General features: G+C 38.3%; 1 protein-coding gene across 1 annotated transcript; it reads right to left on the reverse strand.

Annotated features, from left to right (window-relative positions):
• Positions 1–8,134: 8,134 nt before the first annotated feature.
• RGS1 (regulator of G-protein signaling 1) lies at positions 8,135–11,239 on the reverse strand. The gene is made up of 5 exons (XM_010024514.1): positions 11,139–11,239; positions 10,701–10,784; positions 10,001–10,062; positions 9,315–9,478; positions 8,135–8,581 (listed from the first exon to the last, which is right to left on the reverse strand). Exons 1-5 carry the CDS (start codon positions 11,237–11,239, stop codon positions 8,396–8,398), a joined length of 597 nt encoding a protein of 198 aa, XP_010022816.1. The 3' UTR covers positions 8,135–8,395.
• Between the last annotated feature and the right edge of the window lie 1,425 nt (positions 11,240–12,664).

Genomic DNA, 12,664 nt, shown 5'->3' on the forward strand with positions numbered 1-12,664 from the left:
TTTATTGGTATTGAAGGATAGCCCAGCTAAAATCTTACTATTAAAATGAATTATAATGAACTTGTTAGGGCTTTTTTTTCTATCATGAACTGATGTTCATTATCAGGACACCGTATATGAGATCATCTCTTTGTAGATTTAAATTGTTCAGTGACTGAGGATCAGTAACCACTGACTTTGTGTTCAAATATTTTCTTTTATGTATTACAGACATTAAAAAATATTGTAATATTGCTTAAAATTGAAATAAACTTGTTTTGGTTCCTTTTCCATAAGCTTACTTTTACTATTAAACTGAAGAAAATACTTCTTCAAACCTCCTCTTAACTTGAACAGTGGGAGGATATTTCAGTACAGGATTTGTTGCTTATTTCACTCTACAGTTTTGTTGCATCCTTGACTGTGCTCTAAAGAATCATTTGATACTTAATACGTATCTGCAGGCACTTAGGATTGCCTGAGTGCCTTAGCATTGGGTGGTTGTCTTGCTGGTAAATCTATCTTTGGATTAGTGCAGAGAAATTTTAAAACCAGAGAATCTGGCTTGCTGGGAAGCTCTTAAAGGCTGAGGGACCCTGAAGGGCTATGATATGCTCCTGTCTGTGGTCACCGTGCCTCCCAGCCACTATGAGGACTTTATCTTCTTTTTCTTGACAGGACTGCTACCATTTAAACTTGTTGCAAGTACAATTTTACAACTCGTTTCTCTGAGTCAGCTGCTTTCCACTACCACTCTTTCATAAGATTCTTTCATTCTTCCTTTCTAATTCCCTTCTCAGAATATCTAAAGCATATAGGAGTGGAGGGTTTAGTCATTAACTAGATATGCTGCTCCACTGAAAAGTTACAAGATTGAATTTAAATCATACTCTTTCTCTTATTACATAGATATTCCACTAGGTGTCATCTGGTCTCACACTGAAAGGGCATGTATAACTTCCACATGCATCAAACTGTGGTATCATAAGGGTGGACATAGGTGCAGGCTCTGGGGAAACTCCTTATAGTTTCATTTTAATGAATGGTATCATTTAGCCTGAAAGAGACTCCTTGCTCAGGAGGGACAAGAAGGTAACAGAGACATGTGTTGAACAGACTGTTTAACATGGCTTCTTATATGGCCTTGTTCCTTTGGAATCCTTATGTTTGTCACATGTATGGGTGCAGAACAAATGTAGTGTCGAGAGGGCATGTGCTATGTAGGAATCGATTGTTGCTTGGTTCATTCAGCAGTTGAGTTGGACATGCTTTTCTGAAGACACCCTCTCCCTCCTCCCCCCCAAAGGAAAATCGAAAAGCCAAAGTATCAAAACTGAGAAAATGACTCCATCATAGCAGAGTTGCTGAACTTGTTAGTTCTGACCTGTGGTGTGTTTTTTGTCCCCACTATGGATTAACTATCAGGTGCCAGCTAGTATAGACAATAAAAGTTGACCACCTTGATGGCAACAATTTTTTTCTGGGAGCATTATCCTCACTGATGAGTTCTTGCTCAGTCTTTAATTTCCTTTTCTGTTTTCTTGTGTTCACTTACCTAGTAGCATCTTTGTTCTTGTGCCTTCTCTTTATTTTTTCTCTTGCCCTTATATTCATTTTTTCCTATTTATATTTCTATTTTAATGCTCTTCTGCTCAATAAATATCTGACCCTCCTACATCTATTTTGCACTAGTGAACATGGAAGTAGTGTCTGTCTCACTTTGTGTTGTACCCATTCTTTCCATCTACCCACGTACTCCCTTGTTTGCACATTGCTACCCTTTTTCCTGCAGCACACCTATGCACTGGCATTCATGAACAGTGCTTGCTGGGGCTTGCCTGGTGTACTCTGCATTCCTGATGCAGTGTCTTACAAGGGCATGTTAAATAGGAGCACTGAGGATGTGCCTAGAGATCTAGGGCCAAGCACAGGAAAAGCAGTAAAATATTAAGAGGCCTTTGTTAACCTTGAGGAGAGCACAAAGTGCATACTCTGATTTAGGCGCTCCTCAGGTTCTGCAGAGAACTTTCTTGCTGTATAATTGAAAATAGTCTCAAGAAAAGTTAGGTTCAGGGTGCAGCACAGATCTGCTGGCAGGGCAACAGGCAACAGTGTTCACAGATTCAGTGCCTTACTGTAGGCCACGACAAGCAAGAAACTGCAGCTATACAGATGGTGAAGTAATTTCTGTTTCTGGCAGAAACAGAAGTAGGCATTGCCTGTTTAGTAGTCACTGACTTCAAGACCTTGAATAGTTCCTGTATTCATAGCTTCAGGTTTTATCTGTAAGGTTGGACAAATCTTAAATTGTGGCCGGTGTCAATAAACTCTATTAACTATCATCTGCTGAGTGAAAAGAGACTGAAGTCTAGATAGCACTTCTGAAAACTTTGCCTCAGTTGTATGCTATGACTTTTCCCTTTTTCTTCCTAAAAGCTGTGATGTCATTATGTGAGTCCCTGATATTTTGCAACTGAAGTAGAAAAGGAAATCATATGACTGGAAGCTTGGACTAGTTTTCACATGAACTTTCAACCCTCCCATTCAATCAGACTTCAGAGAGGTGGGTACTGTGGTTTGAATACAAAGCACTGTGTGCCCTTAGCTCTCTGTCAGACTCTGCATACACACTTGCACAAAAGCTCAGCAAAGCTACTCACAAAGGCTACTGACACTCCCTGCAAGTTTATTCATTTTGAAGATGCCAGTTGTCCATCTTGCAGTTGTTTAGTGTAAAGTTCTTGATTACAGTTTGGTCCAAGTTGGTCAGAATATTTGACCCTGGGCCTTCTCTCCTGCAGATGTTTTTTCCAGCGCATGAACAATTCCTGTTTGGACTTTGGGCTTTGTTTGAACATCTTGAGTGTGTTCACTATTTCCTCAGACTTTCAGGGGCAAGCACGTTGTCTTTCTTAAAACCTGTTAATTAGCAAGTCTCTTCTCTGTCTCTAAAGCTGGCTTCTTGAGCTTGATTGTTGACAATTTGCTGCAGTAAATACAGTACAGGACTTTCCATAAGTGGTATGAAATTCATGGATTATAAATTACAATTATGCAAATAGTGTTCATCTTTATTTTTAAAGGTTGTCCTCTAATAGCAGAAGCCCTCCAACCACAACTCGAAAAAAAGCCAAACTCCCTTTTGACTCAAGTGATGTCAAGTTTGTAGGCAATTGTACTGTTACTTTAACAATGGTTCTCTTCAAAGTTTGTTGAACAACCAAAGTATTAATCTGCTCTGTTTCTCTCTGTACACAAGTCTAGAATGATCTTGAAAGGTTTATGTTTCTGCATTTCATTTTTTACTCAAGCTGTTTTCAATCTTAGTGTTGGAAAGGACCATGTGAAAGCTGGTCACTGAACTAGTTGAGATATGTGCTTTAAGGCTGTGCGGTGCTTAGGCTGTTTGAAGAAATTAATGGGAAGTAGATTGTGAATGTTGATCATATTTGAGGTCTTTCAAGACAACATTTTCTAGGGCTGTTTTGAGATATGAGGTGGAATGAGTTTATTTCCAAAGTAAGTACATTAGTTCTTGGTTTATGTAAATCTTTTTGTGACTAAAACTTTTGAGGCTGTATTTACTCAAATAAAGCCAGGGGATAACCTTAGTTATCTGACTTTGCTTCTGATCACCCAAGAAAAATTCAAATCATTATCCGATGAATATTAAGCAAGAACTAGTTTTGTAATTTCTGCCCATGTTTAATGATTAAAGATTTATTTTCGAAAAGCTTCGTTTATAGATATTACACTCCCAGATATAATCCATCCATTCATGTCTCTGAATAGAAGATGAGAACATCTAATTTTTCCACCTATTGTCATCTATTTTTGCTTTTCAGACTCATTTCACAACCATAAAGGAAATGACATCTGGAAAGACTGTTACTTCAGAGTGTGGGCAGGGATGGCACTTAAGGGCCTAAGGTGATGGATTTGTACTATTCATCACTATCTGAGCTTTAATTTCCTTCTTCCTTCACTGTGCATATTGATACGATGTTTCTACTAACACATCTTGTCAATACATGGGAGAGAATGATAATACGTTATACCATATTTTTAGTTACATTTGGGATAATATTAAAAATACTTGTTTCTGTGAATACATTTAGAGAAGATTTTCCAAATCGGTGAGATTAGTCTTCCAAATTCATATTCAGGATCTGCTGTACTCTTGAGCCCTCCTATAAGGAAAACTCTCTGTGACAGGGAGAAGTAATTCACTTCAAAAGTGCACATGGAGATGGTAGAATGATTGATTTTTATACTGAAACACTGACAAACAATGAAAGTATGTCCTTCAGGGTAAGGTAGAACACATAAAGAAAGTCTGAGTCACTACTGTCAAATCTTAAGCTTCTCCATGTACTGCATCCTGTTTTCCTATACTGATCTGTAGCTGATGGCTGATCTGACGCAGCAGTTTATCTTAGAGACTGTGAATGGAACAGCAAATTTCCATCCTGTATGGTATATTTTTTTCCAAAAAGGGAAAGCTAAATCTAGTTTAAAAAAAATCAAATAAGCTGTATGACATACATATTTAATATTTTAATAAATGCTGGATCACAGTCAGAACCAGATTGTCCTGGAAAGTTTTAGCACTTAACTGATAATTAACTCAGCCTACCATATGTTGGAAAAGGACAGTTTCTCCAAGTTGCCTACTAATTTGTTTGCAAGATAGTAAATAGAGCTTGCGTTCACAAGTCTCTCCTTTGAGTATGGGAAGTTTCCAGGGAGGCATGCTTTCCATATTTGATGTGTAACATGTCCTGTTTTGGAAGAGTCTGCCATACAGGGGAGGGTACAACCCACAGCTGTGAAACCAGGCTGCAGTACTGAGGCTATTTATGTGCATGGGTGGGGGGAGGAGATGAGTAGGAAATCACAGATAACTTGATAGGGTGCATGCACATTGTAAATGAACAGTGGCTCACCAAAAATACTGAGTCCTGAATCTCTTTGGTCTGTACATTCTGCTGTTTTTCTGAGTCCAAAGAACCTCTATTTAGGCAACATTTCAAAAAAGAATTCACTGCAAAACAAGCATTGTATACTGCATTTTCAGAAAGAGATTTCAAAGAAATGATAGAAATACCTGTCTCTGGACTATTTTAAACATGTAAATATTGTTAAGTGCCTTAAAGTACAGTAAAAATTGTTTTGGTCATACCATTGAACTTACAGCTTCTTCCTCCTATAAAGTAGATTAGCATGGATGGCACTATAAATTGCCACAAAATACTTCCAGATCGCCTGGACCTTGTTTAAACAACCAGCTTTGTATAGCCCTGCTATAGCAACAGATATATAATATTAGGCTTATGATGGCATTCTGGAGACTGCTCTGAACTTCTGCTGTGCTGTTTATTGCTTGGTGAAACATGGTCATGTTACCAGGGACACTGGAGTGGGCTGGAATATCTCTGGAATTAACAGCCTGGGTGATTGACCTTTCTGGAAATTTTCAGATTCCTACTGCAAATAAGGTGACTTAGAAACGTATCAAGGTTGGGTTGTGAAGAGCGGAATAGTTTCTTTTTAGGGAAAAATAACCTTTCTGTTCTCACATTGTACCAAATCATGAAGCAGGAGAGAGCTTGCAGAAAAGAGTGAAAAGCCCCTTCTCTCCTGGTCTGTTCTAACTCTACAATACAAGTGATTGGTGTGCTTCCTGAGAGCTGTGTTAGTTCCTTTTAGAGGGCTCTAACCAGCATGTTATAGCACATGTCACTTCCTCACCTTTTCCTGTTCAGTTGAACCCAGTGACTCTTTGCAGGAGGTCATGGTGCACAGTGCCAGGCAACAACTGTGAATACCTGAGCAGCAGTGGTGGTTGCACTCAGTCTTCAGCAAAAAGGTGTGCTCTGTTCAGTGCTAGGTCACTGGGTGCAGTGGCAATGGTGGCCATATCTTGAAGTGAGCAGTGGCTCCTGCAGCACCCAAAGCCATGGCATGACTCCAAAGTCTGCCTTCTTTTCATTTAACCCTCTCCAAGGACTATGTTGAGTTGGAAACGTGTATCCCCCTGGTGCCCTACCCAGAAGTCACCCCAGCAGTTGATGAAATTTCTTCTGATGAACAGTGGCACCAACAAACCATGAATAATAATAATAAAAAAATCTTAACAGCCATACTATGAAATACTATGATTTTAGTCAGAAATTCCATACAGGTGTGTGACTAAATATGGCAAAATCATGAAACTGTGGGGGAGTAAATGAAGACTAGGCCTATGCTAATTTAAGGCATTAATGTTACTTGAAGGCTGTTTCTATTCAGGAGGTAGATATTTCCCAGCGCTCTCTTGTCTTTGGTGAGGTTGAAGCTGTGTGAATGGTGACCTTTGGCCCATGTTAAGTGTGTCAGAACAAACATGAGGATGGCCCTTGTGTGGGAGGCATAGTTGTTCCTACTTCACATCAATTAGATTTATTTCTACTTGTCCTGGAAAATTAATTCATGTGAGATAAAGCCAACTGGAGATAATGTTCACACTGGTTTACACTGTTTCAGGAGCATCAGGTTTTACGGTCTGACTCACTCAGGTAGACATAGTTATCAAAAGGAAAATAATACTGCAAGACCATATTCTTTTGTTCAGCATTTACTGGCCTTGCAAGTAGGAAGATGTGATTTTCCAGCTACAACAGTAGGTGATGGTAGAATTTGGCAGCAAGTGCCACTTATTTATGTTCCTTCTAGAAAAGTTTTGCCTGGAATGCTGAGGATTTTGTTCTCTCTTGGAGGTCCCAAGGTCCCACAGGGTGGCAGTATGAACACAGTCTGCTTTCCCCATGAGATGACGTTTGTGGGTTTACAGCTTCTCCATTTGGTATGGAATGATAGAGTGTGCCTGACTAAGATTGTGTTATTTTGGAAAGTGGAAAATCTGCAAGGGTGAGATAGCACCTTGTGTTGCCACCCGTTTGATAGCTGTGTCTCATGATGGTAACTCATTAAGACCAGGGCACACATTGATTTACTTTCATTATGAACTCTAAAGTCACAAGGTCTTAAATACATCACATTTGGTAGTGCCTGTGTTGTAGTTACATAGTTCAAGTATAATCACAACTTTTCTTCTTTTCCTTTAGTTCTTATTATTACCCACTGTGGTACAGGCTACTCTTAGAACATTGCATATTTTAGAGTAAATTTAATACATTTGCAATGAAATTAAATGACATTTGATAATCATATTGGTATTGTAAATTAGAGTCTGGATTTTGTCAAGATCAGGTTGAGTAGTAATAATATCACATGGAATGTGACTGCCAGTGAGTCTCACCAGTTGCTGCCTCTCTATGTAAGCAAGCATGGGTGATCTGCTGTGATCAACACAACATCAGTATTGAAGAGGATTGAATTGTGGGATCAGTGATTAAATGTTTCCTATATTTGAGATTTGACTTAGCTGCTGGTATCTGGGGGAGTACGAAAAACCAGTGGGAAATTTAGACCTGCTTCTCTTTTTGTTTGTTTGTTTTCTTTTGAGTGAGTCATGACAGTGGGTATATGTAGGTCTTTATCACCTACTCCAGAAAACTAACATTATGGTTGTGTAAAATGGGTAAAACAAAAAAGAGAAGAGGTGATGCAGGGAAAATTAATACTTGAATAAGATGGTGGGAAGTAGTGGCATAGCGGGACAGAAGGGAACCCTGTATTTCAATGGAATTGAAATTGCAGTGGAAAGTAATTGCAATGGAAAGATCACTTACAATAAGATGAAAAGTGTCTGTAAAACTTTATTTTTAAGTAGATATGATTGAAGAGTTGCTTATTATTTTGCAATAAATTAAACAGAAAAATGCTACATACCTGCCTGTTGAATACAAACTTAGTAAAAGTACAGCTTATGTAAGTCTTATATAATTTAACATATATCAATTTTAAGACAGGTCAATTTATAATTACACAGCATAATAGCATCACAGAGATGCACTCACACTTATTAACACTTCACAGATTAAAAAAAGAAAAAGCCATTAATCAATCCTGTCTGGGCATTTTCTTGTTATGCACAAAATTTTCAGTCATCCTTGTTTCTTTTTCTTCCCAACACTCAGCTTGCTAGTCTTACACTTCCTAATAATCAGTTCTTTGGGAGCTAGGATTTGGTTCAAAGTTCACAGTGTAGTTCAAGCAGTAAATAGTATCCATATCCTGTCTTGACTTAAAGGCATATAGGAGGAGAGAATTTTCTCCCTGTGTTGCTCTTGCTCTTGTAACAGTCTTGCCAGCTTTTATCCTGTGCTTTCTTGCCTATGGAGCTGTTTGCATCTCACGTATACCCTTCCTCCTCTGGCAGGGGTTCTCCGTGCAGACATGCAACCACCCTGAAGCATCTTTCCACAGGATATTCGACACAGAGTCTACCTGGCTCTTCATTGCCTCAAACACTTCATCTTGAAGTGCTGGTTTGCAGCTGGTTCAAAAGGTTAAGGTAGGCTTTGGATTTCAAAAATCTGGGATATGAATCCCTTTCCATGAGGATGTACACTGTTTTCTGGGCTTCATCAAAACTTGTGTGAGTTGGGTCTTGAGCTCTTTTGGCAGTTGCTTCCCTCATCTGATAGTCAATATTGATCTGGAAAGTGAAAATCAAATGCCATTGGCGTCTTAAAAATGTACTCTCTTTCTGTATCTATCACTTTATTTTGTTAATAAATTCACAGCCCTAGAACTCGGTGTGACTGTTTAATATCAGAACTGCAAAATGAGGAAATTTTAAAGCTTATATCCCAGTTATGCATAAAAATTGCTACTCACTATAGAAATGCAATAGAAATGCAGTTTCTTATGAAGTCAGAAGTAATACAACTCAACAAAAGGGTAAGTAGAGGAACAACATTCAGGTAAACTTCCAATTAAAACAATAGGAGAAATCTTGTGTGTAATGTGTCTCCAGTATGAAAAACAATCAACATGAAGAACTTCTAATTCTCCAGAATGTACACATATTTTAAAAGACAATAAAAATTCCACTGCTCTTCTACTAGCAGAGCTCTCTGTAAGCATCTCACTCCAAGGACCAGTAGTAATTCAAACAGGGCTGACTTAGAACAGCACTGTGTGCTGAGCCACTGGTGCCTCTGCCAACTTTTTGCTAGTGCTGCTCCAAAGTACCAGCCTGTATCGTGTGACTCTACTTGTGAGATCTCATAATCTCACAGCTCAAGACAGTAATGATGCAAATATGCTCATAAAACCATGTCTGAGTCCTGTGTAACTGAACGAACAAGCATTCCAGTGAAGCTACCTTTCTACCTTCTGATTTTCCAGAATTCTTGTGCTGTAACACTACACAACTTTGTACATACCTGTTTAATAGCATCTGACTGAACAAACTCCTCATAAATCCTCTCTGCTTTGCCATGTAAGTGATCAGATTTGGTTTTCTTGTAATCCTCACAAGCCAGCCAGAACTCAATGTTTTCCTCACTGAACTCTGACTTCAGGAACTCCCGGAAGACATCTTGTCCACCTAAAGCCAAAACAAATACACCAATATTTATAGTATGATATTTGTCACCAGGAAGGATAAAATAAATAGCAGGAGTTGTATTGAAATCTCTGTTACAAAATCTTGTCAAAATACTGTTCCCTTCTTCAACATCTTACACATACTCTAGTATTAAAAGGTGATGGTTGTCTTCCTAATTATATCCAATACTTTTAGATCTGGATCCTGGCTACTGAAATACATCAGTGGATTGTAGTTTTCTGTAGATTGCACTGAACTGAGCTGTTTGGGGTTTATTTGCTATACTGGGAGTAGGAAATGGAAGGGGACACCCCCTATACCCTGCAAGAGAACCCCCAAAACCCCAACTTGAAATCAAAGCTGTAACAGTAGCATGTTACACTGATGCTGTAAATAACTGAAATGCAATTGGCCATTCTCTGATGGAGTTTGCAGAATGCTACATCTTTGCCTATTTGGTGGGATTAGATAAATTTTTGTCCTCAGAATATCAATGATGTTATACTTAAGTAATAAACTTACTTTGGCTGGCCAAGAGCTTTTCCAAAGATTGGGACCACTGTATTACTTCCTCTGCAGAAAGCCTAAGATGACAAGAAAAATAAAAGACTTCAGGCAAGAAACCATGTGGTTTAGTTTGTATGTTTACGGAAGATAGATTTTATAATTAATTATTCTTTTCTAGGAACATGTACCAGGTATTTACTACACTTATGGCTTTCTCATAATCTGAGACCCTGGAGTCAAGCCCGCATTGAGAGAAATAATTGGAGATGGAAAACCAAGGAAATATGGTGTTATTCTAAATTCTGTTCCCAGAAAGATAAGCTTTTATTGGAATCATGGCCAAATAATTTTATATCCGTATCTCTGTTTCCACATACCTGAAACAAAAATGGTAATACCACTGCTCTTCCCTGAAGTGTGAAGCATCATTTTTTGTAAATCTTTAGAGAAGGGACACAATATCCCTCTGAAGAGAAGAGAATTAACTGAGGTGCCTTCTCTCTCACTGTTTGACGCAAACATATCACTAAGAAAAAAATCCTTAACTCCATGAATAGTTTCTACCTCCTAATGTTAACCTCTTTTTGTACTTTGGAAATTCTAGGCATTCTTCTAATATTTGTTGTTCTAGAACTAGTTTAGGAATTAATGGAATACTTATATAGTAATCTAAATACAGTCATATTTTTATAACTTGGTGTATCTCAGTACTTACATGACATTTCTGGAGTTAGAAGTCTTGATCCCAGGTTCGATGTGTGGTACCATGGACTTCAAATAATTTTTGAGATCTGAGCCGCTGAAACCAATGAGCAGACATTTTTGTAATTCATGAAAATTGCAGTTGCATTTCAATTCTACTTATATTTCTTAAAACTTTTAAACTGAGGCAGAGAGCTCCATCCTGTGACTGAAGTCTGAGAAGTAATTTTTTTGAACAGATTAAGAGGGTCCCAGTGTACTCAAAATCTACTCCTGATTACTTAAGATACTCAATTTCTTGGTATGCATCAAATCAAGCCATTTTTAATGATGCTAAAGTCCTGGGCTTTAAGGAGGCTTTGCAGTCATTTAGCCCAAACCACGGTGTTAATTCTTAATGTCCAGACTCTAGTGTTATTTTCACTTATAATACATCTGAATTTATACTTACAAAGCCTTTTGCTTCTTTTTGTGGATTTTGCCTTCTCCAAGCTTGCAGTTGTCTTTTCCATTTAATTCAGTCATGTTGTTGTGGGGGAAAAATCCTGGCATTTTACTTAATGTGAAGCGATGTGCAATGATAATCCTCCAAGCACCAAATGTCAGTTCACCTAGTCTGCCACCGCCTTTTATTGACAAAGGCAGCCTGCTAGTTGGTGTGAACAGATCTGTTTATCGTGTATGCTCGTCACAAACTGTGGAAGCTCCCTTTTTTGTAGTGCACAGTGACGTGCATTATTTGAGAAAGAAAGCAGACGGCGGTGTCTCGTGGTTGAGGTTAAACCGGATGAGGCTGGATTACTTCGGGTTTGTTTTGTGTCTGCGTTACCAAAAAAAAAAAAAAAATTCCCTCTAGAACTTTGAATTCTTGTTTCTTTCTGATTGGTACTTTCAAATCAAAAGTACTTCTTGGTTGTATCAAGTGGGCTGCAAATACAGTAGTTTCATCATGACAAAACTCACCTGCTAAATGCCTGTGTTCCAAAATTTCATACTTGACCACTGATAGGCTCAATGGAATATTAGAAAAAAGGTACTGTAAAATATGTCAGTATTTAGGTTCCATATGCAACAAGCTATTTGCAAGTCATTAGTTGCTGCTCAAACTAGAATGCTGTGTTAGATAGAGCCATCTCATATGGTTAGACACGTGCTGTGAAAGTCTTTAGAAGTTATTTTCATAGGAAAGGGGTTTGAAGCAGCAAGATCTGATTTGGTTTAATTTTTCCAAGTCAGATTATTTGGAAGCACACTGCCATATTTCAGGGATGCCTCCATAATTTGAAGTAATCTGGAATGTAGGAAGATTGATTAAAGTTATTTGTAAAGACAATGTGAACATTACAATGTGTTTGAGGCAGGTGTGTAGTCTTTCTACATACTTGAGTTCCACTGTAAATAAAAACCCATGAATACAAAGCAAGACAAAGAATTATATGCTATGTTCTGTTTATCTGCCTGGGTTGATGGTTTGGAGGTTTAAGTACTTAATCTGGTCCATGTGGATCCCAATTTCTGCTTGTTTGTTGGTTTTGGTTTGTTGTTTGGGTTTTTTTTCCTGGGAAGTTTCAAAGATTTTATTTTATTAAATAATGTATGCAACTTTGATTACTTATAAGTAGCTCATGAACGATTTGTACAGGGTTGCATATGATCATTGTAACAGAACTTGCTCACATGTCTACAGTTTCATAGTGGACTGTGGTGCAAAGGTCTAGGGGAGACTGAAAGCTGCCTGCAGACAGATGTGCATGCAAGGACAGACTGTCTACGTCAGGGTGGTTTTAACCACAGGAGGCCTCTGATCCTCTGAGTATTAGTAGTAACATAGATATATTTGCATAGGTTGTACTGCAGGAAACAGTTATCTCTATGCTTATCAGGTAAACACTGACCTTTGTAATGTGGAGGTATTTGCTAACTGCTCTCAATCCCTCTGAACAAGGCTAAAAAGGAAGGAAGAGATGTTATCAGTAC

This window comes from Nestor notabilis, unplaced genomic scaffold, assembly GCF_000696875.1.
Source record: "Nestor notabilis isolate BGI_N333 unplaced genomic scaffold, ASM69687v1 scaffold15681, whole genome shotgun sequence".
Lineage (NCBI taxonomy): Eukaryota > Metazoa > Chordata > Aves > Psittaciformes > Psittacidae > Nestor > Nestor notabilis.

Bases quoted from the DNA above. Each gene is read 5' to 3' on its own strand.
- RGS1 (XM_010024514.1), bottom strand. From the start codon at position 11,239: ATGCCAGGATTTTTCCCCCACAACAACATGACTGAATTAAATGGAAAA. The intron at 10,785-11,138 runs GTAAGTATAAAT...CATTGGTTTCAG, and splicing joins AAAAAGAAGCAAAAGGCTTT to CGGCTCAGATCTCAAAAATT. The intron at 10,063-10,700 runs GTAAGTACTGAG...TTGTCATCTTAG, and splicing joins TCTAACTCCAGAAATGTCAT to GCTTTCTGCAGAGGAAGTAA.